The following is a 26341-nucleotide window of genomic DNA, read 5'->3' on the forward strand; positions in this document are numbered from 1 at the left end:
TAAATTATATATTTATACGTATACTTTTTAAAATCTACGGATCAATGGGATGTCTTCGAGATTAACTTTTGACACCATTAAAAGCTTAGTAAATTAGCAGATGAAAAGACGCATATTATTTTTAAATAAGACACGTGAATAAAAATAAAAATATTTCTATCTTTTTTTATATATAATTTGATAAATTTTAAAATTTAAGAGGTATCTATATAGGAGATATCTCATACACATTTCTCAAAAAGTAACGATTTTTGAAGGGCTATGCATGTAAATAAGAGTTGTTGAAGGATATGCGTGCAAAAAATAAAATAAAATAAAATAAAATAAAAGATATTTTCTCCTCACCGTCGGTTACGAGTTACGACCCCACCGATGGGCGATGGGCTTGGTCACGTGGCCTTCTTTATTGGCGTTTGCGAACGACGCTTCTCCGCGCCAAACTCGCTCCGGCCACATCTGGATCAATAAACAGTGGAGAAGTATACTAGTAGCTTCTCTTCTTTCTCTCTCTCTCTCTCTCTCTCTCCCGAAGCAACGAGTATAACGAACAACGCCTACTCCAATTCCGAGAAATCGCATCCATGGCGCTTCTCCATTCTCCTCGATCCCCATTCCGCTCTTGCACTCGTCGCGACAAGGCGATCGAACGATCGGTGGGTATCTCTTCTCTCAGGGGAAGCAATATTGGCTTCGCCTATGGCGAATTGAGGGGTGTAAGGGCTGGGAGGAAGGGTCGATTGGTGCGGGTAAGTGTGAGGGTCAGAGCTCTTGCGGATCCGGGTCTGCAGAAGATGAATCTAAACGAGTATATGGTGACTCTGGAGAAGCCGATGGGAATCCGCTTCGCGCTCTCCGTGGATGGGAGGATCTTTGTCCATTCTCTCAAGAAAGGGGTATTTTTCTTTTTCTTCCTTTTGATGTCTCAATTTCATTGTTTTGATGTGGTTCATGTTCTTATAATGGAAGAATGATTTCCCTTTAAACTTTTCTTTTGAAATTTATGTATCCTTGCTTGAAGGGAAATGCAGAGAAATCGAGAATAATTATGGTCGGAGACACTTTAAAGAAGGCAAGCAATGGATCGTCTGGTGGATTTGTTGAGATCAAGGACTTAAATTATACAGAGTATGGTATTATATTGTCTTCTTTTTTTTCTGCTCGTGTGTCTTAATTACTTTCTTATGGACTATTTGATCTTCGAGTTTCTTGAACGGCCACGTGCCGAATGTGGCATTGTTTTTACGAATCTTTGCACCGTTCTGGAGTGGCATAAGCCACTTCAGCATGAGTTTGTATAGCAACATGCACATCTTGATATTTCCTTAACTTTGTTTCGATCCACTTCTGCTCGTATAACGGTTGACTAAGACTTAAACAACCTTCCAGAACGAATATTTCAATATTGACTACCTAATACATTTCATGTTGTGTCTGGTGTATGTTAGAAGCCCAGGAAAAATAGTTTATTCCAGGTTGCAGAGTGTATGTTTCAACATTCTGAATTGGTTGTAGCAGTGCCTACAATTTTTCTTTCTTTTATTTCTCTCTTATCTCTTATCCAGGGTGCTGCTAAATATGTCAGGATCATGTAGTCTTGTACTTGAAAGGCCATTTTCTCCTTATCCTATACATCAGTTACATCTAAATGGAGATTACCATAATTTATTTAATAGAGGTCGTGTTCCTCTAGCTACTTGGAATAAAACCGTGTTGGCATCGAATCAGTCATCTTCCGAGGGGAGTGGAAACTCTGGATTTGCAATTTTTAGTCCTAAGTTTCTGCAATCTGAAGGCTGGAAGCTTCTCTTGAGTGAAAAAGGTGAAGATATTAACACCCAACTGCGGAAAGGTGCAAATACTCTTCCTAAAAGTACAAGTGAAGTTATTAGCATATTTTCTGAGGAAGACAGTGAAGATGTTGAATGGGCTTATGGTAGCTTTCCTCTGGAGGAGTATATCAAGGCACTTGATCGAGCTAAAGGCGAACTATACTACAATCACTCACTTGGTATGCAATACAGCAAGGTGACGGAAATTTGCATTCTTTATCCTCCATGTTGTGTTAAGTCAAGCCTGATTGATCTTCTTTTTTTTCAGGTCACTAATTTGAGATGCCCTACATTGTGCACCTTATGATTATTATTTTTCTTCTGTAACATGTTAAGATTAAGCTAACTACAAACTACTAGAGCTTTTGATATATTAGAGATGATAGTAAGACTGAACCAGTAAATTAGTTGTTTTTTCCAAAAGAAAAGAATATATTGTGATGTTGAGACTGTTGAGCAACCGACAAATAAACTGAGGTTGCATCTTAGTTCCATGAGTTCATTTTGTAAATGAAGATGGTTGTACACAATGTTAATGAAAATTCAGCGACCAATTTCAGTGATGCACATTATTGCTGCGTGACACATGCATCCTCCTGAGAATTGGTTTATCATCTTTTTATTAGTAATCTATTGTCTTAAAATTATATTCTACTAATCAGAAATACTCATGTAATTTTTGATAGATTTCCTGTAATGGGCCATGTTATATGTCAATTGTTCATATAAGCGATTTTTTTAATCTTTTTTTTTCATGATAGTTGGTGTCAGAGCTTTATCTTGGCAGCCTGGTTGCATTACATGTGTAGGTGCACAACCACTGGATGTTTTGTTTACCTGAAATTGCCAACATCTCTTACCTGATAAGTTGACCAGATATGCAAGGATGCTAGGAGAAACTTCAAGGTTGAAAGAAAAGTACAGCCTTATTATACATCTTATCCTTTTCAGTATCAGACACATTCTATCAAAAGTTTAAGAAGATTAAGCATGATGGAAGTATTCAGAATATCTCCATTTTCCAGAGTTACTAAACAGTGTAAAAAGGAGACTTTATCCATATGGTTATCTACTTTTAGAAACACAGAATCTTTATTCAAATTCTTTTGATGCTTTCTAGCTGATCAATTAACTATGTGTCTTAAAATGATCGATCAATTTAATGTATTAGCTATGATTGGTTAGTGTAATGTTGCTATGATCGTTAGGCTATTAGCTTCAGGCTAATGCACGTACCACACTCTTTAAGTTATAGATTCTTCATTTTCATAATACAGAAAGCTTTCACCTTAAATTTTACAATTTGCATGGTTATGATTTATTTGTTTTTCTTGTGAAATGATTGGTTTTAAAATAAACTTTATTTTATCCTATTTATGGAGAATATAATTGTTATACTGCACTAACACCTTTAGACATTAGTGCCTAGATTTTGTACATGTCTCAGTATGATTATCTTACATTTGTTTATATGCTAATTGTTTGCAGATTACTGAGCAGATATATGTTGGATCCTGCATACAAACAGAGAAAGATGTGCAGACCTTGTCGAATGATGTGGTACTCTAATGTTCAGTTGAATTCTAACTGTCTAGAAATCTGTCACCCAGTAGAGATATTCACTGCTTTAGTATTCTATTATATTCAAACATGCTTTATCTGGATGTTAAGTCAACAGATTTATACATTGATAGAATCTTGAATTTGGCTCATCCGTCTTCGATCAAAGCTGATACGACTGTAAAGGATTTTTGATCTTTATAATTCATGAATTGACATGGGTCACACTGAATATAGGCAAAATCAGTTCTCAAACTTATTGAAGCATTAACATAAATTTGGATAACAGAAATCTGTCAAACAATCAAGCAAACTTTGATTCTCAGAGAAAAAAGGAGCAAATTGACATATTGGAGCTTTTCATTCTTTGGATGTTAAGCTTCTTATGTAGCCCCATATGCATTCATAATTATGGTCTAACAAGCGTAGTTAGCATAGTTTTCCTCTTGAAATCATATGGTTATCAAGATTATCTTTCTATGAAATAGCTCATTAGTTTACTGTTACTTGTTTCCTAGCACTTGTTATTTCTTATGATTACCCATTCATGCATTTCAATTCTTTTGGCCTGTTCATAAACTGATAAATGATAAAAGAAATCCTTAGGCAAAATGCTTATTTGGTTGCTTCACGAATGTTGAATCTCAATGTAAAAAAATGTTTTAGTAGGAATCTGTTCTAGTATTACCCTTCTCTTTTTATCCTACTTTTACTCACCTTTTGCATTTTTACTACAGGAACAATTAATTATAATCTTTTTGTGGACATATTCATTTTTGGTCTACAGGATCTGCATTCTTCAACAAATGTCCATCTGTAGCTCTCTTTTTTTAAAGGCCTTTGTGTTTGTTGTAGTTTTCGTAAGGATTTCCAAGTGATGTCCTGTTGTATGCCAGTATAACCTATCTGGGGGTTTTCATGGTTTTTTTGGGCATCTAAAGAACTTCTTTATTAGATAAAATAATCATTAGGACATGTTTGTTCAGGGGATCACCGCTGTTCTAAATTTTCAAAGTGAAAGTGAGCGAGCCAATTGGGGAATCAAATCAGAATCCATCAACAATTCTTGCCGCGAAAATAGCATCCTGATGGTGAACTATCCTATAAGGTAGAATTTTGTTTGTCTTATTGCTGTCTAAATTGAATTATTCTTATGCATATTTTTCAAGAAATACCTCTAATCCTTTGAACATTTTATCTTCTTAAGAAAACCATCTAATGTTAGCTTCACTGCTTCATGTTGCTTGTGTAGGTTCTATAGTTGACAATGCCACTTATTTCGGTTTCCTTTTTTACCTGGACATTTTAGCTTGCAATATACTTATGTTTTTTTTTTTTGACAATGCCACTTATTTCGGTTTCCTTTTTTACCTGGACATTTTAGCTTGCAATATACTTGTGTTTTTTTTTTGTTTGTTAATCCACCAGGTAACTACTAAGCATGTGCTGCCAGTCCTCAGAGACTGGCCTAATATCTTTGTGCTCATTCATTTTGTTAAAGGACTCCTATAATAATATCCTGATGTTGGCTCTTATACTGTTCTTTTCCCTGGTAGTAGTATTGGATTGAATAAATTTGATGGAATTAACCAGCATTTACTGTAACCATGTGTGTAGATCACAGATAGATCGTACTTCTTTTAAAAGAAATTGTATGTCTCATGTCCATCCGTTCTGTCTATATTATAGTTTCTGTCTACATATCCTTCTTAATATTATTGAAGTTTTTGCAAACTAAGGTATCGTCTAAGAAGCACGTGTACTCCCACACTTCAGCCATCTCTTTACAGATACAATACGTTTCAGATACTTTAGGATATGTATATGATACTTCGATTATTCAAAAAATTTATTGAAATTTTGGGTACTTATAAGATGACCTTAAATGGTATTTAATGAAATTTTCTATATCCATATTGTGGTGTATATATGGCCATGCTTCATAATCTCATTCTTTTGATTTTCATTATTATTATGCTTGAATTTGGTGAAAATAGAGTGATAACTCTTAACTGGTTAAAGGAACTCTAAATTTCTATCAGACATAAACAAAGTTTATCACTGGAGATATTTTTTTCCTACTTTGAATTTTTGATTCTTTACATGCTTTACAGAGAGGTGGACTCCATGGACTTGAGAAAGAAACTCCCTTTTTGTGTGGGGCTTTTACTACGACTTCTAAGGAAGAACCATCGAATATTCGTGACTTGTACTACTGGATTTGATAGATCGCCAGCATGTGTGATTGCATATTTACACTGGATTCAAGATACAGCTCTTCATGCTGCTCATAACTTTGTAACTGGGTTGCACTCATGTAGGCCTGACAGGTATTTTCAGGTTTAAGCTAGCAAAGCAGACTCTTATGTACTTAAATTATTAGCTGTTATCTGTTGTACTAGTATGCAGGCAGTGGCTGTCTGCTTTTACAAAGAGATGATTTAGTGAACTTGAGCTGATGGATTTTCCTCAAATATCTAATCAATTTTTTATTCTCTTGAGACACATATTATTTATGATGTAGATGCACAATTTAGGCACACCTTTTCTTCATAAAGCCAACCAATTTCTGTTTTTCTCAGTTCTTTTCGCAAACCTAGTGCAAGTTGATAGAGACCATGTGATGATTTTTCCTTGTCTGGGAGTCAACACTCAGTTACTAATTTTGAATGCAGAGCAGCAATTGTCTGGGCAACTTGGGATCTTATCGCCATGGTGGAAAACGGAAGACATGATGGACCCCCAACCCATGCAGTGAGCTTTGCCTGGAATAATGGTCGAGAGGTAAGTTTTAAACATATTAAATAATTAATCAAAGAATCTAGTAATTTAACTGAGTGCTTCTTAATTTTACATTTTCTACAGGGTGATGAAGTATACTTGGTTGGAGATTTTACAAGTAATTGGAAAGATACTGTCAAGGCTGTGCACAAGGGCGGATCAAAGTATGAAGCTGAACTTAGATTACGGCATGGAAAGTATGTCACTTTCTCTTCTGTTCCTTGGGTCAAATGAAGTTATTCTATCTTTTCCTTTTCAGTGAGCCATTTTTCTTCCCAATGCTTAAGCAGTAAAATTGCTGAAACCAAAGCAAATATTCTTTATATTTAGTTTATATAACAGCTGAAATATTCAGCCATCACTAAGCAAAAAAATATTTCGACTGAACAACTTTCAAACTGAGCTTGATAGACCCACAAGATGATAGCCTGTTCATGTATAGTTATTATACACCTTCAGTGAGAAAATGCAGGTGACCAAATTGCCAACGTTTTCGTAGAATATTTTTTTCTGAAAACAAGCATATTCTACTGTCATACCTAATGGATTCTTTATGCTGTGATCTTACTATGTCATTCTGGTTTTCAGATATAATTATAAATTCATAATTGGAGGCCAGTGGAAACATTCGACTGCATTGCCCACTGAAACAGATGAAAGTGGGAATGTAAACAATGTTATTAGGATTGGAGATATTGCTCGCATTAGACCTGCTCCTAGCCAGCTACATATAAAGGTATACATTTGCACCATAAATTTCTATGATCAATCTTTTAGCTCGACTCTCTCAGTGCCTTCTTTTAATAAGTTGTAGTTTTCATTTATTGGATATAATTAGGCAATTGTCAATTTGAACTGTAATAATCTAAAATCTGAAAAATATTCTTTCATTCTATTAAAAGAACTAGCTACCATGAGTCAGCACCTTATAGCCCTATGAAGCAGGAAACAGAGTCGCTATTATTGTTAGGGTATAGTTTAACCAATTCTAATGTAAATTAAATATAATTAAATAGATCACATTCATCTTCATGCTGCTTGGCGTACTAATGAATTATTATGTGGTTGACCACCACCATCATCATCCAACCCTGTGTCAACTAGATGACAACCCAAAAGAATTAGCAGATATCTGTGTTTAGCTCTCAAGTCGCATGCCTTCTGTCATACTGCCCTAAGTTACAATTAACAACTACATAAAACTATATCTCAGGCATTAAAATTTGTTGCTTGATAACATGACAGGATCCAACAGTTGTGAAGGTCATTGAGAGATCATTGACAGAGGATGAACGCTTCTTATTGGCCTTTGCAGCTCGTCGCATGGCATTCGCTATCTGCCCAATCAAACTCACTCCGAAATAGAGATCTGGCTCTTGGCTGGATGGCTCATCTTGCTCTAGTCGAGAGGGGAGAAGAAGTTTGCAGTAAATGCTCATTACTCTTCATCAACACAAAGTTACGGGCTTTATAAACATGTTAAAAATATGAAAGTTATGTTTATAGCTCTCTCGCTTCCTTTTGCTAGTATGTTACCAAGCAACACACGAGTTAACGGGCTAATATATCACGGACATAACATGTGGGTACCCTGAACGTGAGCTATCAATTGCTAATGTGTAATAATATGCAACGCAGCATCCTTAGTGTAATTAGATAGGAGTCACAGAACAAATACGCACAAGCATCTTTTACTCCCCATTAACAATTAAAAGAGAACAGTAAATCATCTTAACTCCAAACAAAATTCCGTAGCTACTCGCTTTAACATTTACTAAAATAGATCAGATTACGAAGATCCTAAGAAAAAGGTACGAGATGATTAACTGCGTCACACTTTCATAGTATCTAAGAAGTGCGGAGATCTATAATCTCAAACCTAAGATTAGGATTGATGTAGATGTTCGAGGAGTGTTCGAAGAGAGGGCTCCCATCAGCAGTTTCCTTGTGTGAATGGAATCCGCTTTCTTTGCATTCTCTCAGGACTTGAATCCCTCCTGGGTCTGTCACCCGGAATATTCCAAAGCTCCTGCAGGGGGTTTAGGAATGAAGAGCATTCAAATGTCGTGCTCATAAATTATTCCCAAACAACAAAACCATGAAAGAATTTCCAGTTGAGAAAAACCTAAAAACTAAAGGACGAAAATCAAATTTTATGAACCTATGGACAAAGTCTGGTCAGCAGAACCTCACAAGGGTGATCAAGAACACATGGCGCAAAAGGCTCAAAGATCATGTGCTTTAATATGCACAATCACATCAACAGCAACATAAGGGGTCGCATAATATTAAGTCCGAGAAATTTTCCAAGTATACTAAGTTTTACATTGCTGAACAAAGAGAAAATTTTATAGTATCAAGCATTGGACATGTATTAAACTTTTTTAGCATGGGGAGAAGCACTTGCCTTGTAGTATCTGTTGGAGCCATGACAATAGCTATTGCCTCTGGTAGCATGACCTGCAACAAAGTTGATAGTAAATTGGGGTTTCCGTTGATGAGACCAACAGAAATATCTAGTTGATCAACAGGATAACTGGCGTATAACTACAATGGCAGAGGTGTGAGATTTTCTTTTTTTCCCCTCTCTCAGTTGCTGACAAGTTCATATAACCTGCTATTAAATATTGGTAGTCCCGGGGACTGTTCCACAAGGTTCATTTTGTCTAAATATAGATGATATATCCTGCAACCAGGAATCCCACTTCAATGTGCACATATATGGAAATACAATAAGCTTTTAGGACTAGCAGAATATATGGATCCAGAATAATATAGAAAACTGTATTCTCGTGTCACAAATGAGGACACAAAAATTACTCTCTATAACTCAGTTGAGATGAACATACTTATTTCTTCCTCTTGAAAAAAAATTAAACAATGTTTGATCTCGTACCTGGTAAGAGTATTGCGTGTGCAAATCGATTGATGATAGGAAGCACGTCTGAGAAGGGTGCGTCTGAAATAGAAGTGTTCAGAATATAAAGTAAGACTGATGGAATGTTGATGAGGCATTGAGGCATGATAATTCTATTGTCACAAAGTATGTAAGTTTAACAAAATGCATTTTCAAATTCACATAGATATAGATTGGTATATGTACATGTATCCATCCAGCAGGAAACAGTGATTGTTTGTCCAGTATGGCATGTATCTCCTCCTCATTCAATGCCTGGCACTGTCATTTGATACAAACTAATAATTGCTAGGAGAGTTTATGAAAAAGGAAAAAAGTGAAAATGACAAGGGGATAGTATCACAAAGAAAAAAACTTGAACATCTTACAAACAAATTATCAGTTAAATAGTGACATACCGAATGTGCAGTACTTTCCTGCTTTGGTACTATTAATGTAGTTACATAAAAAGTTTGATTTTTCTGCAAGTCAGTTGGAGTAATGGTGTGAAGATTGAACATTGTACAACCAATACTTCTTGCTACAAAGTCAAAATAGTGTATCAAACTTACAAATGAAGCACCAAGAATCCCACAAGTTTCCAAATTTTTGCTTGTATTGTCTTTTGCAAGTTCCATGAACTCTTCCATCAATCTTCCTGACTGCGGGAAAATCAAATCATCATGAATTTGTCAATTTCAAAGGTAAAAAGTTTCCGTATCTCTATCAAATAAAAATATACCACCTCACATTCTGCTTGTTGGAGATGCAGAGCATTGATATGAAGCTATGGAAAAGTATCAGAAGAGGAACTAGATGTCTATACTTACTATATGCATATCATGGACAGCATTCGAGGTTGAAGAATCAGAACAAGAAGGTTCCAAATGCTCGTTTCTCAATTCAGGGTCAGTGACATGAGAAACATGGCCAACAAGCGGAATGTCCTCTATCCACGAAACAATTGGGGAACTGAAGTGGTGCTTAACAGCACAGACATTTGTATTATGGTGAAAGGCTGGAGCAACGACTGCTGGAGAAAAAGTTTGTGTTGGTGTACGACTGATCTTTGCATCTATTGATGCATTGTCCATGCTCCCATTGCCTTCAAATCTGTCAGTTTTGCAACTAATAAAGACACTTTAGATGGAAATAATAACGATAGACAAGAATGTATAGGATACCTGTGACTCTCTTTTCTGACTGAACGGGAACAGTTGGTCTGCAAAATGCATGGGATCAAAAGATAAAATTCAGTAAATGAAGTAAATACAAAATGACAAACATAATTTAAAATGATAAGATCACATTTCTCTCTAGATAAGTGAAAACCCTGTTAAATTTGATAAAAAAAATAGTTTTGAGTGAGAAGAATGAATTATCCAATTGGAAATGCACCGGAGGAATAGCTGGCATGTGCTATATCGAAAGCATAACCAACCGTGCTGTTTATTGGCGAGGTGTATACCATGCTAGCCTTCACTAAAAAGGATACCTTGCCAGAGCAAGATAATCCACTGTCTTCAATATCAAAGAATGGCTTATATCCAGAGGTGTAAAATGTAATCAGTTACATCTTCAGTTTAAGTCTACATTAATTACCACGGAAGAATGTACTCTTGAAAAGAAACCACAATCGTGGGATCCTTCTGCATAAATACGAAGAAGTATCCCTACCTACAGTTCAAAAAGAGAGAAGTTATTTGACTATTTGAGAAAGACATTTTTTTAGTTTTCTAGATATAGTTTGACTTTTTTCCCTTGAAGTAATATTCAACAATTATTTCCAGCAAGACTCCTGTTGAAATTGATCTGAGACCCGCATCAGTCTATTGATTGCAACCAAAAACTATTCGGTCCTTTGCATACACACCTAACAGAAGTTATACTTGCATATTCTACGTACCGAGACAAGTGCCATTATTAATCCTCTTGAGATACCAAAAGAAACTCTACACATTGATGAATCAGACACCTTCCAAGATAACCAATCACTATTATAGATGAATAAACTCATGGTACGAGAAAACCAACTCTCTTTTTCCCTTTCAAGTGGACATCACAACGGAAGAAAATGGACAAGAACAAGAAGACAAGTAGGACATATTCAAACTTCACACACACACACACACACACACACACACACACACACACACACACACACACAGAAAGAATGCTTTCACAACACTCGGTACTCAAAAAGGTTTACTTTTGCAATTTGAATATTTTACATGGGTTGGCAAGAATAAATCCGAGTGTTCATCAATTAACAGACATAGGTACTCAAGACAGTGCCATCTTTAAGTTAGGTTCGTCATCCATCCTTCTTGTATAATTAATATTCTCATGGATATTTCAGCTCATAAGACTTCAAAACCAAAGTCTCCACAGAGCAATCAGATCTTTCCTCTCCCCAAACCATTTCGTTTTACTGCGCTTCAACTGTATCGACTGTATTTGACCTATTTCGAACAAATCTAAAGAAAACAGACATCATCTAAAGAAATTCCTACTAGTATACTAGACCAGTAATAGCAACAAATCCTACCTTGTTGAGAATAGGCATTTCGATTGCCGTGATTAGCTTCAATCCTTAGAAATTATCTCGGACATCAATCTGTAGAGCAAAAGATCGAATGATTCAAGAAAACCTCCATGGAGATCAGAGAGTACCACTTGCTCGACGATTGCTAGCGATCTCCAGACAAAGGAATCCGATCGTATGCGGATATCGTAAATACCATTCTAATCCTCTTTATCTTAGAAATGAGATATTTTAAAACCAGCTAATATTTCTATATTCTTTGGTATTCTGGTGGCACTAAAGGGAAGGAAATAAATGGACGAGATTGCGCGCGATTGGGAAATGAAACCTGAAAGGGAAAGCGAGGAAATGAAAAAGAGTCGCACGGGAATCGCGAGGCAAGGGGATAAATATGAAGAGGAAATGCGTTACATCGAAGTCATCATGCACGCAAACCACGCACCCAGGGGAACATGCTACGAGCCTACGACTGAGAGAGTCTTAATATATTATAGGGTTGTCATAGATTATCTTAAAGGGAAACTTACATTTCACACCCTGCATGACCAATATCTTCGGATTTGATTTGATGAAATACTCTATTTGGGGTGCGAATTATGAATTCTACGGAACATGAGGCTTAAAATATAAATACCAAAAGGATGGTGGTGTGAATTATAAATTCCTAAAAATTAATGGAAACATTCGAGTTTTTTTTTTTAACCAAAAAAAAATTATCTACTATTCTAGTCTGCCCATGATTATTGGATCATTTGTATAAAAAAGTTTTTTAATAACATTTTAGGTGACTCATGACATGAGAGTTAAATAAAGCTAAAATACAGTGATAATAAATTTGATAGGTGAACTGGGATGGTAAATATTTTTTATGGAAGGAGACTCATTTTAGTGAAAAACTTTAAAAATGTGCCTTTCAAATAATAGGTGTAGATAATATAACATATTCAAAAATAATTACACCGGAATATAGAGGTTGCTATCGATAGATGTGACCGTAAGAATTTTGTGCCGAAAGGCCATCTAAAGACCTAGGAATTGCGTACATACTATAAACAAAGTTGCTTATCGTATTTTCTTTACTCGGTGTCACTGACATCAGAATTTATTTTTATTATTCCTGACATCATCGGATATAAAGACGGAACAACTGACTTTGATTATAAATTTGTCCATCAGCTTCTTAGTTTTCCCACGTAATACATCATCTTTTCTGTAGTATTCTCACAAAATAACATTTGTTACTCTCTCCATTAAGATGCCCTTGCTCAACTTGATGTACAAGTGCTGCAGCATATACCTTCGACTAGCAAAACATCACAGCATGTACACTTCCTACAACTGAAGTATACTTCCAACTAACATTTGAGAGAAAAGGGTTATACCAATTCCTTTCCAACAACATTAAGGAGGTTAGAATGAGGCAGAAAAGGGGATTACAAGAAATAAAAGAGGGTGAATGAAGAGTTACAATTGACACAAAGCGGAACAGGCTTCAAAGGATGAAGTATACCTCCAATTTTGATAACTTACAAAGATATATCCAAGGCATGACTGGATATCTGTTCCTGAGATCCAATATGAGGGATTAGAACGGACAACGGAGCAATTCTCTCACACTTCCGCATTGTTTATACTTCATGAATCTCCTTCAGATTGGTGGTAATATGAACTATCTCACTCATCATCCATATGAACAGGTACCAATATCCTTTTATTTTCCCATCATTGATCTGACTTGTTATAGATGTTACCAGTGACTCTTACATGCTCTCCTCACTAAACTTCGAGGCCGAAATCTTGTTTGTGTAATTCAGTTGGATTGAGGTCCATCAAAACACTACCAGAGCTCTCTGATGAAACTACTAGTTCAGATGCTTTTAGATTGTAATCTTCTCCATTAGAGCGAATGATCAAACTCTCATCACCAGACTGCTGCTTCTGAAGGGATGATTTTGGCTCTCTGATAGAATCTGCAGCTTCTGGCATCAGTGGCTGAAGGGGAACCCAACCTTCATTAAGGTGCTCATTGGATAGCACTGCAGAAGAGAACCACTTTGTTTCCTCTATTTGTGGTTCTACTTCTGTGATCCTCATAGTCTTCTTTCTCCACTGTGGTTCTGAACTATCAATAACATTCATCTTTGAATTATCTTCTCGAACATTAGAATTCAGTTGTCCATTCCATGGGGACTCGAAAACGTAACTAGAACCTTGCTGCTGCTGCTGCTGCTGCTGCTGAATGACCTCCCATGGCTGTTCAACAACAGGTTAATTGGTATTAGCCCATAAATTTTGAAAGAAATATAAAATTCTAGCTTTATACTAGTGTTTTTCTTTAGACAACATTACTGTTGTACTAGGATCAAGATTTGACTACTATATAATTAAGCAGTCAAAAAGTCATCTAAACATCTCCACTCATTTGGTGAAAGCACTTGGACCCTTTTATAAAACCATATGTTACAAATTATTTATTCATTTAACCATCAAAATCATGGTCATATAAACTTTTTTCCATTGCACAAATTAAGGTTGCAAGGACTCCACATTTCAGGGTCAGTTACCAAGTATCAACCATATCGCTGTTGGTCTCACATCCTGGCCAGGCTAATCGAAGAAAGAAAGTGCCTTGTTGGAAACCAATGATGCTAGTAAGAATGTAACAGAGTGCTTGCTTTGTTGGAAACCAAGGATGCTTGTAAGAATGTAATGAGTGCTTGGCTTGTTGGAAACCAAGGATGCTAGTAAGAATGTAATGAGTGCTTCCATTTTGAAGTTTAAATTCATTCAAAATGAAAAAAAAAAAGAAGAAAAAGAGAATTCTTAATCATATGCAGCTTCTAATTCAAAAGATATTTAAGTTACACAAGCACAATTTCAGCATATCTATTTGATTAGTACATATGTGACTTGGTTATGATAACCTTAACAAATAAAAACCACACCTTGTGAATCCTACGTGTTTTATCTTCAAGGATCCAGACATGATCAGCTAAATTTTGTGAACATTTGCAGATGATAGTGAAAAACTGACATAGTAAAATTAAATGCTCACAGAAACAAAATGAAAATACATGTAAAAATATCTGGAGTCCAAACCTTGGGCTTAGGTGCCAGAAGAGGTTTCCGTATTGGCTGATTAGGATCTGGGGGCATGTCGTCGATCACCTGACATCAGGTGAAGGAGAAGAAAAAAAAAAGAAATGGGTAAACCTAAACTATTGAACAAGGACAGAAAATGTATGTAATTATTCAAGCAATATACCCTGATGTTAGGAGGTTTCTCCCCTCTTTGCACCATTTCTATGATCTGCAAAGTAGAATCTGAGGATTAGAATGTCACTTAGAGACAAGTAGAAGAGTTTTTGAGCTTTGGCTTCATGCTTACGCATTTGAAACAATATACTTCTATTAGGCATGAGTTGTAGGAAGCAACACTAAAATTTTAGGACAAAGTTTGTCTAGGTCAGTACTATAAGATAACATGAGTTGTGTCCTAGAACTTATTAGTGAATAAAAAATCATACTAACTGTTTGAACGAGAAGTTTAAATAACTAATATAATTCTAGGCAAGAGGAAAAAGTATAGCCTCTTCAAAATGAAATTTCTTACACAAGAACAATACAATCAGGTAAGATGTGAGAGATACCTCCATACAAGATTTTGAGTAGGGTGCCATCATAGGCTCCATTGATGCAGGTGCAGATGATGTCCTCACTACACAGGAGCATTTATTCAGACAACAGAAGGAAAAAAAATCAATTGTTAAGTGAAATTTACTGAGAACTAAGATTCAGATGATAACCTGAATGAGAGTCCTTGCTATTTGTGTCATTTACTTTCACTAGCTGTAAAAGGACAATTGATCGATAAATTCAGCTAAAAGGAATCCTATATGCATGCACACGAATGAGACAGCAAAGAAGTTAATTTTACCCTGGTAGAAGAAAGGGCTGAATTTGGCAGGCTGACCTGTGGAACTCCCCAAGAATTGGTAGTTGCTGCTGAGATATGCACAGTCAATATACAGTAACCAAAAATGAACATTCTGATTAATAATATAAAATTTAGTTCTATCAAACAAACTTTTCCATAAGCAGAGGAATTTTTAAGGAGAAAAGAAAGTTTTTTTTTTTTTAAATTCCAATCTATTTGACCAAACAAAAATGAGAAAAGAAATTAAATTTTGTTTCTTCCGCTTATTTGTGCAAACTTTAATTCATTTTAATGTGCTTCACAATTAATAAAATGGTGTTGAAACAATAACTTGCATTGTTCCCATACTGCATGCTAGACATCAAGTTCGAGTACTACATATATGAGCCTTGCTTCAAACTACTGTTGAATCATTAGTGGGATTATCTGAATGTCTATTAAGTAACTGACTTGTACCAGTAAAAGGTGGAATGTTTTGTCATGGTTCCAATAAACTTTTACTTGAAGTCGACAGTAGAACCTGACAACTTCATACTTGACTGCTCAAAATTTTCTTTCATAATATTAGAATATAATCTGATAAAATCTTAATCAGTGGATGACACCAGTAAGTATGCCAGAGTTGACATTTTATGAGTGGTATACAACAAAGAAATATAATTTGTTTAGAATAATGATTTTGAATAGAGGATAAGTACTTCTATTCAATTGACTTACTATTCCATGATTTAGACTGAATATACTCTTCTCCTCTAGTTTCCTGTGGGGGTTTTGTTTCCCTTGAATTCTCCAACGCACGGATAGAACTGCCCATCAATTTCATCTCTTCCACTTGGGATTTAATCACACTGAGAAGTGCCTCAAAATATCTCTTCTCTGTAAGAAAATGGAGAACAGGTTTACAAAATTTGGAAGCCAATGAGCATCCACGCATTGACGCAAGAAAAAAAAAATAAACCTTCATTTTTTGCATTCAGGAGTTCTTGAGTAGCTTTAACCACAACAGCAACAGCAGAGGCAGCTTCTTTTGCAGCTTGTGCTGCTGCATCGGCAGAGCTTTGTCTTGATTTATCTTTCTTCTTTAAAGCACCTTCTTCTTCTACAACCTTCTGGATCCATGCTTTTAGTCTATGAATTATCATACTCTGCAAGAATGTTATGCACAAAGAAATGCAAAACAGGCTGATGAGTAATGATATGGACAAATTCAGAGTGAATAACATAATAAACACATCAAAAGCATCCAATAGGTGAAATTTGTCCTGGCAATATCAGAATGGCCGAGGGAAACATCTGGCACCTTAAAAAAAAATGCTGTTCCAGCTACTGAGGCAGAAAGTATCCCAACAGAAAGAAAAGCACGGGACCAGCGAAACCTGGATTGCTGCAAGCTAGGCGCTACAGATAGAGCACTGGGAGGAACAGTTGCAGATTGTTGAATCTGAGCAATTACTTGAGGCTCCAAGACCATTGACGACCTTGCCTGGATATCTGCTCTCACAGATGTTGAAATCATAATAAGGTTATAGACAGAGATAAGAAAGTATCAAAATACCAAGTAGCTAAATGCAAAAGAAACATGGCAAACATTAAAAAGGGAAAACTTGCGAACAATGAAAACTCATCTAAGCTTTTTCAAATATCTGATAAAAATATCATTAAATATCTTTACCTTGATTCTTAGTAGTAGCCCCAGCACTAGTAGCATTTGAAGGTGGATCCTGCCGAAGTAATACATTTCCAATTGATTAGAGAAAAAATGGAATGAAAGAATAGGACCTTCAGCAGTGAGAATCAAAACAAACAATCTAAAGATTTAATAGAACGATGAAAATAAGTATAGACAAGTCTTACAGGAACACGACGAAAGGCTTCATCAATTTCCTCCTTTGTTAGTCCTTTCTTGTCAAGGAAAGAACGTCTGTAAATGACTGGGGAATCCCTTACTTTTGGGTGTGACAAAAATTTAACAGCATTTTGCACTTGCTCCTCCCTCATTGATTTGGATATTGCAAAAGCTGATTTTTCTGTGTCAATCTCGTCCTTGAACTCTTGCTGTGTTCCACCTACAATTTTGCACACCTCAGACCCTAAAGTTACAAAGGAAGATAATATAATACACGTTTAAGTTCTAGCATCTTAGTTAACTAAACAGTGAGCATAGACTGGTCATGCATCTCCAAAGCCAGGACACCAAAAAGATAACAATGTGCCAAGCTAATTCGGTCACAAGTGACTATTTCAACAGACTAATTCTTCCATCAATAGGGCAGGCAATATTGATGCCTTGACATATTAATATATTATCATATATAGCAGAAAGAATAAGCATAGCCCTTCTCTCCCCTGTATTAGTGGCGCCATCATCGAAAGATAAATTACATAAGAAGTGAGAGAATATCATGGTAATAAAAAAAAAGTTATTTATATAAATCAAAATCAACTACCCATCCGTGAGCTAATAGTGTGATTCTCCATTGAATAAGTCTACGACCGCTATTACTATGCTCTTTCTATGAACCCATATCCATAAAACACTGCACAACCAGATCGAGGACGGCATAATTCCAAGGGCAAGAGTGAAAGTAAAGGATTGCATCACGTTAACCGTTCGCAAAGATAAGAAATTGCCCATGAACCCTAGGAGGATCACATCTAGGATTGGAGAATTAGGGATTACGGCGCGAGAAATAAGACCTTGGTCTTTGGAATCGTCCATGGCGACAGCAGGATGGATTAGATTGGCTCGCTATTCCAAACTTCCTCTCCGAGTAGGGACGTAGAGAGTTGAGATCGTTGGGAGAAAACTCGCGGAGAGATTAAGTCATAAATAGGGGGAAAAAAGTAAAGCAGAGAAAGAAAGAGCACTTTTTAAGGTTAATATTAATTATAAATATCTATATAAAAAGATTTGTTGGGTATGAGGAGGGTAGAAGGTAATATATACTACCAAGTATTGAATAAATTAGAAATAAAGTTTTTTCTCCTTGGCCCATGAAATTTATATGGGCTTCTTTTAGATTCGATCCAGTCCATTAACAAACCCAACGTCTCTAAAAATAATATGGGCTTCAGCAATTTGATAACTACTATACTGCAGTTGATGGCTTGGCATTGTAAAAGACTATGTACCTATAACTGCTGAATCGCGATCGAGCCACAATATGATCTTAGATCTCTTTGCATCTATATATAATAAATATATTTACCAGGGTTGTGCTTATTGATGTTTTTTTTTTTTAAACTTTAGGCCCTTAAGTTAGATATCTTTTTTTTTTCTTTATTGTAAATTTGTAATGCTTACTGATATTACTGTAGCTAAGTTGGGAGCTTATGTCAAATGGCTCCTTTGAATAATTTTAGTAATTATCCTAAGAAACATATTATAGCATATTCAAAACAAGGGCACACGATGAGTTGCTAAAAATTCTACTACAAATATAATCATTTTTAAAGGCTCGGATCAGGTCGTATTTATTGAGGGAGATGGATACGGTGATAAATACGAGAATTATCTTAACCCATTTGCATTAATTGGAATCCATTATATAATATGCGACGAGTGCGGCGACCTTTGGGATCTCAGGTCAGTTATTAGGTAATTTGGCCCTTGCATTATTATATTTGAAGGCATACAAATACTTTCTTACTCTAGTTTAGTTTTCTTGTCTCTTTCTGTTCATTAAAAAAAAATGTACATCATTGTTCACAAATGTCATTTGATGTTATCCAAAGACATATAATATAGCCAAGTTATACTTTTTTTTCTATTATGAACACATAAAAATCCTTAGCCTGCAACATCATAAACTTTAGCCTTATTCTATTGCGTGTTGTATGTTTTGTCTCATTAAAAAGGAATAAAGATTCAGTGCAAACTAATCCTGTGTCTGTTAGTCCAAGCTCGCTGTTGAATAGGATTGAATAATTACAGTAGCACCTACTTTAATTCTCTAATGTTTATATAATCTTATATATGATCAGGATGCCACTCTCAAAAGAGTATTATTCCACCACCACCTTATTACCTATCGGCCAATTTCGCCGCCTTTAGCGCCAGTAAAACAGTGAGAAGCTGGAAAGTTTTCACCAAACTCGGCGACGAATACGGGGAAGCTGATACTAAAACATTCAATTCCAGGGAAACCAAAAGGAATATAGTCAGTCATATATCCCCCACCTCCTCCTATAAAAAGCCTCCCAAAGGTAGCACCTTTTGTCCCCAAATCTCCACAGAGAGAGAGAGAGAGAGAGAGAGAGAGAGAGAGTCATACAAGGTACGTGGAATCTCAAATCTTCCAATCTTCCTCCTCTTTTCCAACATAACTCCGATTGTTTCTGAAACGAATCATTCAAGTGAATAAGACTATGCAAATGAGCAGGAGCATGGCCGTGGAGAGGATGAAGTCCGGATTCGAGCACTTCAAGAAGGAGGTCTACGAGTAAGTAGTTGATCGCAGTAAGAGCTTGTGTTAATTCTTTTAGTTTTTGGATCTCTCCTACCTTCGTGTTAATTCGTTTTTTTGCAGGAAGAACCCCGCGTTGTTCGGTAAACTTGCGGAAGGACAGAGCCCCAAGGTTAGTATATGAATCACGGTGACACATGTACATAGGATGAGTGTAGAGATTTTTTCTATGCTACATCAAATTCACCGAATCCGTGAAGAAGAAGAAGAAGAAGAAGAAGAAAGAAGAGAGAGAGAGAGAGAGAGAGAGAGAGAAGGCTCATGGAAGCCTCCAAAGTCCAACCTCAAAGTCAAAAAATAACAATTTGTTTATGCATTAATCTTCTCCCCATCTAGACTCCAAATTGGAACAAACTTTAGACATAACACACCATGTGCAGGCCCTTAGATTTTTCAAAGTCAAATTTTGTCTCTCTTCCATCCATTCCTACCCCACACTCTCACCTAAATCAATTTCTAATGAAGCCGGCTCTGTTTCGTTACGGAATAAACCAAGCATTAGAGTGTGGATAAAATTAGGTTATTCCATCGTTTATTCTTGTGACCGCATAAAGTTTTTTTTTTGTTTCCAGTTCATGGTGTTCGCTTGTGCGGACTCCCGCGTGTGCCCCTCTGTGGTGTTTAATTTCCAGCCTGGAGAAGCCTTCATCGTGCGTAACATAGCCAATATGGTCCCACTTTATGACCAGGTATATATAATTTCCAGCATTATTATTAATTAAAAATTATAAATAACACCCTATATTTTAAATATATTACAAATAAAATTATCTCTTTTTATTAGTTACAAATACAGCCTCAACATTTACTAAGAAAAGACTAAGCCACACCCTACCATTTCATAGATAAATATAATTAATCCAGTCATTACATTAATTTAATTATAAAACTAAATTAAGACCCCCATTTGCTTATCCAATTTATTAATGATATTTTTTTTTCAATCTGTGTCGTGGTAGACGAAGTATTCGGGCACTGGGGCAGCTATAGAGTATGCTGTGCGCCACCTACATGTCGGTAAAATAATCTCATTATTAGTTCTTAGTTGATGTTTTATTTTATATATCTAATTAAATTAGAGTTGGCAATTATTAATTTGACAGGTGGAGAACATCGTGGTGATCGGTCACAGCCGTTGCGGTGGGATCAAAGGGCTCATGTCGGTCAAAGACGACGGAACTATTAACACGTAAGCTTATTTCTTAAATTTACTTATTAATCTGAAAAACTTTTTTGCGACATAAAAATTACAAAAATGTATTCTTTTTAGTTTAAATTTCCGATGCAATTCTCTCTTAGTGGAGAAAAAGTCAACGATAGTTCTTTATTTTGGAGCAGTGAATTCATAGAGGATTGGGTGAAGATTTGTATTACTGCGAAAGAAAACGTGAAGGCTGCCCACGCTGCATTGCCTTTGCCCGAACAATGCGCCAAATGCGAAAAGGTACCCGTATTCTCCCCCATCTTCCAGTAAACAAAGATGACTTTTTAGGGGCTAAATTATAATAAAGAAATAATTCTTGGGGATAAAAGAGAAAATTTCCCTCCAAAGTAGTTAAACTTGAAATTGAATGAATTTAATTTTGCAAATGTTTGCAGGAGGCAGTAAATGTATCCCTCAAAAACCTCAAGACTTACCCCTTCGTCAAGGAAGGTTTGGAGAAGAAGAGCCTGAAGCTAATTGGGGGATACTACGATTTTGTCAATTGTAATTTTGAAGCCTGGGAGATTTAAACTGAGTGCCGGTTTATTGTTTGGCCGTAAATTATAATAAAGTTAAGAGGGTTTGTATGATGCATGATTTTTTTTATTAAAATAAAACATCAATACCTAGTAAGTTTTTTTTAAGGAGTTCCTTTCTAAATTTTGGCATTATAGGCAATGTTTGAAGCTTTATTAAATGTCAAGCACTCAAAACAACCAAAGAAGTTTCATCAGATGGAAGACTACAAATTTGGTAATCTCTGCTGCATGACTATATAAAGGAAAACAATATATACAGAGCTCTGTAGTCTGTTCAATAAGCATCCAAATGATACAAGATATATCCAATATTCCACGGTTTTCTTAAAAAGAATTCTAATATTCCATGGAAGAGTTGTATACACAAACGTAGAACTTAAGAGATTGTAACATATCTTTGATGTCTATGATTCATCAGGCTTAGGCTCGAGGATTACAGGGACTTTCTCCTTGTGGTCGCCTCGTAGGACTTCCACAGTCACCTAGGACAAGGAGAAACAGAGATTATGAGGAATTACTTACCACTATTAGTTTAACAATACTAATCTTACAGATAGTCATTACCTAACAAGTTTAGGTATTGAGACTGGGCGACATGAAGTTTGAGACAGCATCAGTAGGTGCAATAAATTTAAGAATTACATGCTTTATAGACTAGCTTTATTCAGGCTAGAAGTGCATGTAAATATCAGGAAAGGTGTTCAATCTATATTGCACAACATATTATATGTTATACACTTATACTACGGTTGACTATCATCAACTATTTGACAAAGGGATGCAGAGTCGAGCAAAGGCACCTATGCCAATGGAAAGAGTAGGCTTTTACCAGGCGATACGGCGATGACTTTTAACTGAAGTGCCTCCAATAAAGATGGAGTAACACTTTCCTTATCATTTCCAGCAGAAGTAGAAGAAATAAAGAAATCGCTCATAGTCTAAGTAAGAGAATATACTTGGGTTGATGTAGCATGCCAAAAGAATAATTCAAGCATCAATTTTCTAATATATTAACAGAGACAGGAAAGACTACCGTTTCACCAACTTTACACTGGTCCAAGATTCGATATAAATCACTTCCATTTGTAACCTTTTTACCATTCACAGATGTAATAATATCTCCCAATATAAGCCGACCATATGCATCTCTTTTTGTTGATTGGAGACCCTGCAATTTTCAGGAAACAAAGTATTTGAGTGAAAAAGTTGTTGTTTATCAAGTCTAAGTTAAATCAAGCACTTGATGCTTTCCACAACCCAAAGCAACATAATTTGGACTCAGCATAACCTTTGAGAAGTTATACGCTTCTAAAGCTTTCCTGAAGACTTATTTAGGACATTTTCTAGAATCTCCACCTTATCTAGGGCTGGAAACAGGTCAGATCCATGCAATTTATCTGTATATGGGTAGTGCTTCCTGGATATCTAAATCATCCATGGGATCTACCCTTTAAACATGGTATTATTTCCATCATCTGGAATATATGCATAACTTTTTAGAGATATGGCATGCCAGTGGAAAAAGCAGACGAATGATAGCTATTAGGTTAAATATTTGTAAGAACAAAAGATAAAAACAACAGTATTTAAAGAAAAAACTATGTGATACCGCTTTGCCTGCTGGTCCATTCGCAGGAGCATCTAAAACAAGCACTCCACTCACTCCAAGCTGCTCAACTGACTGATCTGGTGCAAATTTAATCCCTAAAATAGGTCTTGTAACTTTTCCATATTTTACAAGCTGGTCTACAATACCACCGACCTGGAAAAATATATAATAAGCACAAATATACGGCCACAAACCATAGAAGAAATGAAAAGCATGGAAGAAATGAGCTAATATAATAACTTATAACAGTACAATATTTTCAAAGAAAGAGGACACACTGTATCAACTGGAATTGAAAACCCAACACCCGAGGATGCTCCTGAAGGAGAGTAGATAGCAGTGTTTATCCCTATCAAGCTTCCGGAGCTATCTAGCAGTGGTCCACCACTGTTACCAGGGTTAATAGCTGCATCAGTCTGTATAACATCTTGTATAGGACGTCCAGTGGCAGCAGAACTGATTTCTCTCCGCAGACCACTGAGAAAGGCAAAGGTATTTAATTATTATTAAGAAGCCAGTTTATCACATAAGTAACTTGCAAACTTCTATTAGCAGAAATCAGGTTTGATACTCTGAGAACATCTAAACAAAAAAACAACTGTGTAGAAATAAGTATACAAGAAGACTGCCAACCTGATAACACCTGTAGTAAGCGTGTGGTCAAGACCAAACTGCAAGTTTCACATAAATATAGAAGAGCATAAGTTCTCTTGTCAATTGTTAAAAATTTATGTTTACATAAATTCAACTTTCTTCTACATTCTAACAACAAAATATAACAGGTAAGCAGTCAAGTGAAAGTCAGGAACCAAATATACTAATGCAGAACTTCATGTTATTAAAAGTTAACTTGTTTTAACCAGCATCAGAATTTTATCATAATTGTTCTACATTATGTAGTAGCTATTTAGTTTTAAACAAGGAATAAGTAGGATAATCATGTATATATACATATAGTGTAGTAATCCTTTTAAATGTATTGAAATAGAGAATAGGATAATCATGTATATATACATATAGTGTAGTAATCCTTTTAAATGTATTGCAATAGAGAATATAATAATCACAGCCAGAGGACATACTTACTGGATTTCCAATGGCATAAACTTTTTGACCCACTAGTAGGTCAGCAGAGATACCTACTGGTATGGGTCTTAACTTATCCTGTGGTGCATCAATACGCAAGACAGCAACATCTTTGTCTTGGTCAAATCCAACAACCTTTGCTTCGTAAGTTGATTGATCAGCAAGCGTGACCCTGTATAAAACTAGCAAGTCTAGCATTACCTTCATTGGGAACTAGACAAATAACAAGAAAACAATATATAAAATTGAATTATGTAAATTATAAATGTTTAATACTAAGAGAAGCATATATGTAGGCAAAAGATATCCACTAACTTTCTTACTTGCGCTTGTAACATTTGAAACACAAGCTAAGCTATGCACCAGGATTCCATGACTTTCTTCTCATCTCGTACTTCCTAAAAGGTAATCTAGTAAATGAGAATGTTGACTTAGTTAGTCCACCTTAAATCCAATCTCCTTATTTCTACAATAGATGTTGTTGCAGGCAAATTCATCACACATCATATGTGATTACCCCAGCTTCATTCTACATGCTATTTGATGCTTAAGATTGCATTAACACCATTTTAATCAAACTAGAGTGTTCCAGTGTCAGCATCCATATATCATCAACTCATAAAATGTGCTGTAGGGGTTGAAAAAAATAGGCAATTCCATTTATTTAGCTAATTAAGTTGCTTAGGTGAATTTATGAAGAGTTACGTAAATATACAACTGAAATAATGTCATTTCAGTGAATAGTTAAACATCATCGCAGTCAGGTAAAAAAAGCATCAAGCAATGTTAATATGAAGCCATAATACTACAATTCAGTTAACACCACGCTAGGTAGAAATTTCTTGCTATTATATAATCTAGGAAAACTGTGTCCATTTTCATACTTCAATGTGGAGATTCTCATGCGACAATTCAAGTCAGTAATGCTCTAATCCCAAGAAACATTCAAATCAACATCATCATGTTTTGCATAAAATGTAAACCAAACGCGATTACTTTCTAAGAGGAATTAGCCTCAGACCAACCTGAGATCAGAGGCTCCTCGGATAACATGGTAGTTAGTGACGATATGCCCGTCCTTATCCCACACGAACCCCGACCCTGACCCTTGCGGCACCTCCAACACATCCAGAGTAAACGCGTCCTGCCTAGAAACCCACAATCCAGATCAAATCCAACCCAAATCCACCAATCCAACCATCCAATTACTCACCGGACGGCGAGGTTCGTGATGTAGACCACGGATGGGGTGTTCTCCTGGAAGAGCCGGACGGTGGCTAGCTCGTCGGTCTGGAGCTTCCTCGGCGACGTGACCACGAACGCCGAGGCGGGAGGGATGTCAGCGATTAGGAGGGAGAAGGAGAGGGACAATGAAGCGAGGAGGACGAAGAAGGAATCGACGGCGGAGGAGAGGAGGTCGGTGTCTAGCTTAATTTGGGGTAGGAGGATTCGAAGGGTGGAAGAGGAGAGGAGTGGGGGAGTTTTGGGGGTAGCGTTGGGTATTCTTGGTTTGAGAGGAAGAGAGATGCGGCGAGGAGGAGAAGGAGAGGAGAGGAAGAAGGAGAGAGGGGAAGAAGTAGAGGCAGTAACAGCAGCAGCACCACCACCAGCCATTGATGGGAGGACAGCTGAGATGCTGTGGAGTGGGGAATTTTGGATATGAATTTTTGGTTTAAATGGGGACTATTTTTTCTGCTCTGGATTGTTCCAGGGGAATAGAGTGGAATGCGGCGGGGTTGGGTTTGATAAATTGCGTGCTGATTGGTTCGATTTGGTTGCTTAATTCTGTCATGTGGAGTAAGTCTCGTGTATAGTTTATTTATTTTTTTTATTTTATCATTGAAGAGGTTAAACAGCTAATCCTCCAAAAATATAAAGATACTAATATT

General features: G+C 36.3%; 5 protein-coding genes across 10 annotated transcripts; 2 read left to right on the forward strand and 3 right to left on the reverse strand.

Moving 5' to 3' along the window:
- Positions 1-415: 415 nt before the first annotated feature.
- LOC140788715 (phosphoglucan phosphatase LSF1, chloroplastic) lies at positions 416-7767 on the forward strand. Its single transcript, XM_073138113.1, has 10 exons — positions 416-893; positions 1019-1125; positions 1563-2025; positions 3318-3389; positions 4376-4497; positions 5504-5719; positions 6065-6173; positions 6255-6367; positions 6759-6906; positions 7416-7767. The coding sequence occupies exons 1-10, from the start codon at positions 582-584 to the stop codon at positions 7533-7535; spliced, it is 1782 nt and encodes a 593-aa protein (XP_072994214.1). The 5' UTR covers positions 416-581; the 3' UTR covers positions 7536-7767.
- Positions 7768-7845: 78 nt separating this feature from the next.
- On the reverse strand, positions 7846-12070 carry LOC140788716 (AMSH-like ubiquitin thioesterase 2). Of its 5 annotated transcripts, XM_073138114.1 has the most exons (10): positions 11615-12004; positions 10669-10743; positions 10251-10288; positions 9897-10179; positions 9639-9728; positions 9486-9548; positions 9274-9348; positions 9067-9129; positions 8578-8630; positions 7846-8199 (listed from the first exon to the last, which is right to left on the reverse strand). In XM_073138114.1, exons 1-10 carry the CDS (start codon positions 11630-11632, stop codon positions 8019-8021), a joined length of 939 nt encoding a protein of 312 aa, XP_072994215.1. In that variant the 5' UTR covers positions 11633-12004; the 3' UTR covers positions 7846-8018. The 5 variants fall into 5 exon arrangements, 4 of the variants coding, with proteins under 4 accessions (XP_072994215.1, XP_072994216.1, XP_072994218.1 ...); XR_012109080.1 differs by lacking the exon at positions 10669-10743 and having other exon boundaries at positions 8578-8856; positions 11615-11974; XM_073138115.1 differs by lacking the exon at positions 10669-10743 and having other exon boundaries at positions 11615-12070.
- Positions 12071-12944: 874 nt separating this feature from the next.
- Positions 12945-18461, reverse strand: LOC140789851 (peroxisomal membrane protein PEX14-like). Of its 2 annotated transcripts, none has more exons than XM_073139710.1 (12): positions 18246-18461; positions 17403-17614; positions 17221-17269; positions 16849-17039; positions 16507-16693; positions 16266-16424; positions 15549-15613; positions 15418-15460; positions 15262-15329; positions 14877-14921; positions 14711-14779; positions 12945-13864 (listed from the first exon to the last, which is right to left on the reverse strand). In XM_073139710.1, the coding sequence occupies exons 1-12, from the start codon at positions 18265-18267 to the stop codon at positions 13388-13390; spliced, it is 1587 nt and encodes a 528-aa protein (XP_072995811.1). In that variant the 5' UTR covers positions 18268-18461; the 3' UTR covers positions 12945-13387. The 2 variants fall into 2 exon arrangements, with proteins under 2 accessions (XP_072995811.1, XP_072995810.1); XM_073139709.1 differs by having other exon boundaries at positions 15549-15616; positions 18246-18403.
- A 1308-nt stretch (positions 18462-19769) lies between these two features.
- LOC140788283 (carbonic anhydrase, chloroplastic-like) lies at positions 19770-21862 on the forward strand. Its single transcript, XM_073137474.1, has 8 exons — positions 19770-19825; positions 19931-19990; positions 20078-20126; positions 20587-20703; positions 20974-21027; positions 21118-21203; positions 21353-21458; positions 21614-21862. Exons 2-8 carry the CDS (start codon positions 19935-19937, stop codon positions 21746-21748), a joined length of 603 nt encoding a protein of 200 aa, XP_072993575.1. The 5' UTR covers positions 19770-19825; positions 19931-19934; the 3' UTR covers positions 21749-21862.
- A 105-nt stretch (positions 21863-21967) lies between these two features.
- Positions 21968-26157, reverse strand: LOC140788280 (protease Do-like 1, chloroplastic). The gene is made up of 8 exons (XM_073137469.1): positions 25666-26157; positions 25478-25600; positions 24453-24624; positions 24000-24037; positions 23645-23843; positions 23367-23519; positions 22791-22925; positions 21968-22239 (listed from the first exon to the last, which is right to left on the reverse strand). Exons 1-8 carry the CDS (start codon positions 26064-26066, stop codon positions 22162-22164), a joined length of 1299 nt encoding a protein of 432 aa, XP_072993570.1. The 5' UTR covers positions 26067-26157; the 3' UTR covers positions 21968-22161.
- Between the last annotated feature and the right edge of the window lie 184 nt (positions 26158-26341).

This window comes from Typha latifolia, chromosome 5 (genome assembly GCF_019914945.1).
Source record: "Typha latifolia isolate L0001 chromosome 5, TyphaL0001v2, whole genome shotgun sequence".
Lineage (NCBI taxonomy): Eukaryota > Viridiplantae > Streptophyta > Magnoliopsida > Poales > Typhaceae > Typha > Typha latifolia.

Coding starts and splice junctions, on each gene's coding strand:
- LOC140788715 (XM_073138113.1), top strand. CDS start 582: ATGGCGCTTCTCCATTCTCCTCGATCCCCATTCCGCTCTTGCACTCGT. Junction 4,498..5,503: donor ATGGTGAACTATCCTATAAG/GTAGAATTTTGT, acceptor CATGCTTTACAG/AGAGGTGGACTCCATGGACT. Junction 6,368..6,758: donor CTTAGATTACGGCATGGAAA/GTATGTCACTTT, acceptor TCTGGTTTTCAG/ATATAATTATAAATTCATAA.
- LOC140788283 (XM_073137474.1), top strand. CDS start 19,935: ATGGCCGTGGAGAGGATGAAGTCCGGATTCGAGCACTTCAAGAAGGAG. Junction 20,127..20,586: donor CGGAAGGACAGAGCCCCAAG/GTTAGTATATGA, acceptor TTTTGTTTCCAG/TTCATGGTGTTCGCTTGTGC. Junction 21,204..21,352: donor GACGACGGAACTATTAACAC/GTAAGCTTATTT, acceptor ATTTTGGAGCAG/TGAATTCATAGAGGATTGGG.
- LOC140788280 (XM_073137469.1), bottom strand. CDS start 26,066: ATGGCTGGTGGTGGTGCTGCTGCTGTTACTGCCTCTACTTCTTCCCCT. Junction 24,625..25,477: donor CGAGGAGCCTCTGATCTCAG/GTTGGTCTGAGG, acceptor AGTTTTATACAG/GGTCACGCTTGCTGATCAAT. Junction 24,038..24,452: donor TTTATGCCATTGGAAATCCA/GTAAGTATGTCC, acceptor TGAAACTTGCAG/TTTGGTCTTGACCACACGCT.
- LOC140788716 (XM_073138114.1), bottom strand. Junction 10,289..10,668: donor CAAGAGTACATTCTTCCGTG/GTAATTAATGTA, acceptor TGCATTTTGCAG/ACCAACTGTTCCCGTTCAGT. Junction 9,549..9,638: donor GGATTCTTGGTGCTTCATTT/GTAAGTTTGATA, acceptor ACTGACTTGCAG/AAAAATCAAACTTTTTATGT.
- LOC140789851 (XM_073139709.1), bottom strand. CDS start 18,267: ATGGACGATTCCAAAGACCAAG. Junction 17,270..17,402: donor AAGCCTTTCGTCGTGTTCCT/GTAAGACTTGTC, acceptor TTACTTCGGCAG/GATCCACCTTCAAATGCTAC. Junction 15,330..15,417: donor TAGCAAGGACTCTCATTCAG/GTTATCATCTGA, acceptor GCTCCTGTGTAG/TGAGGACATCATCTGCACCT.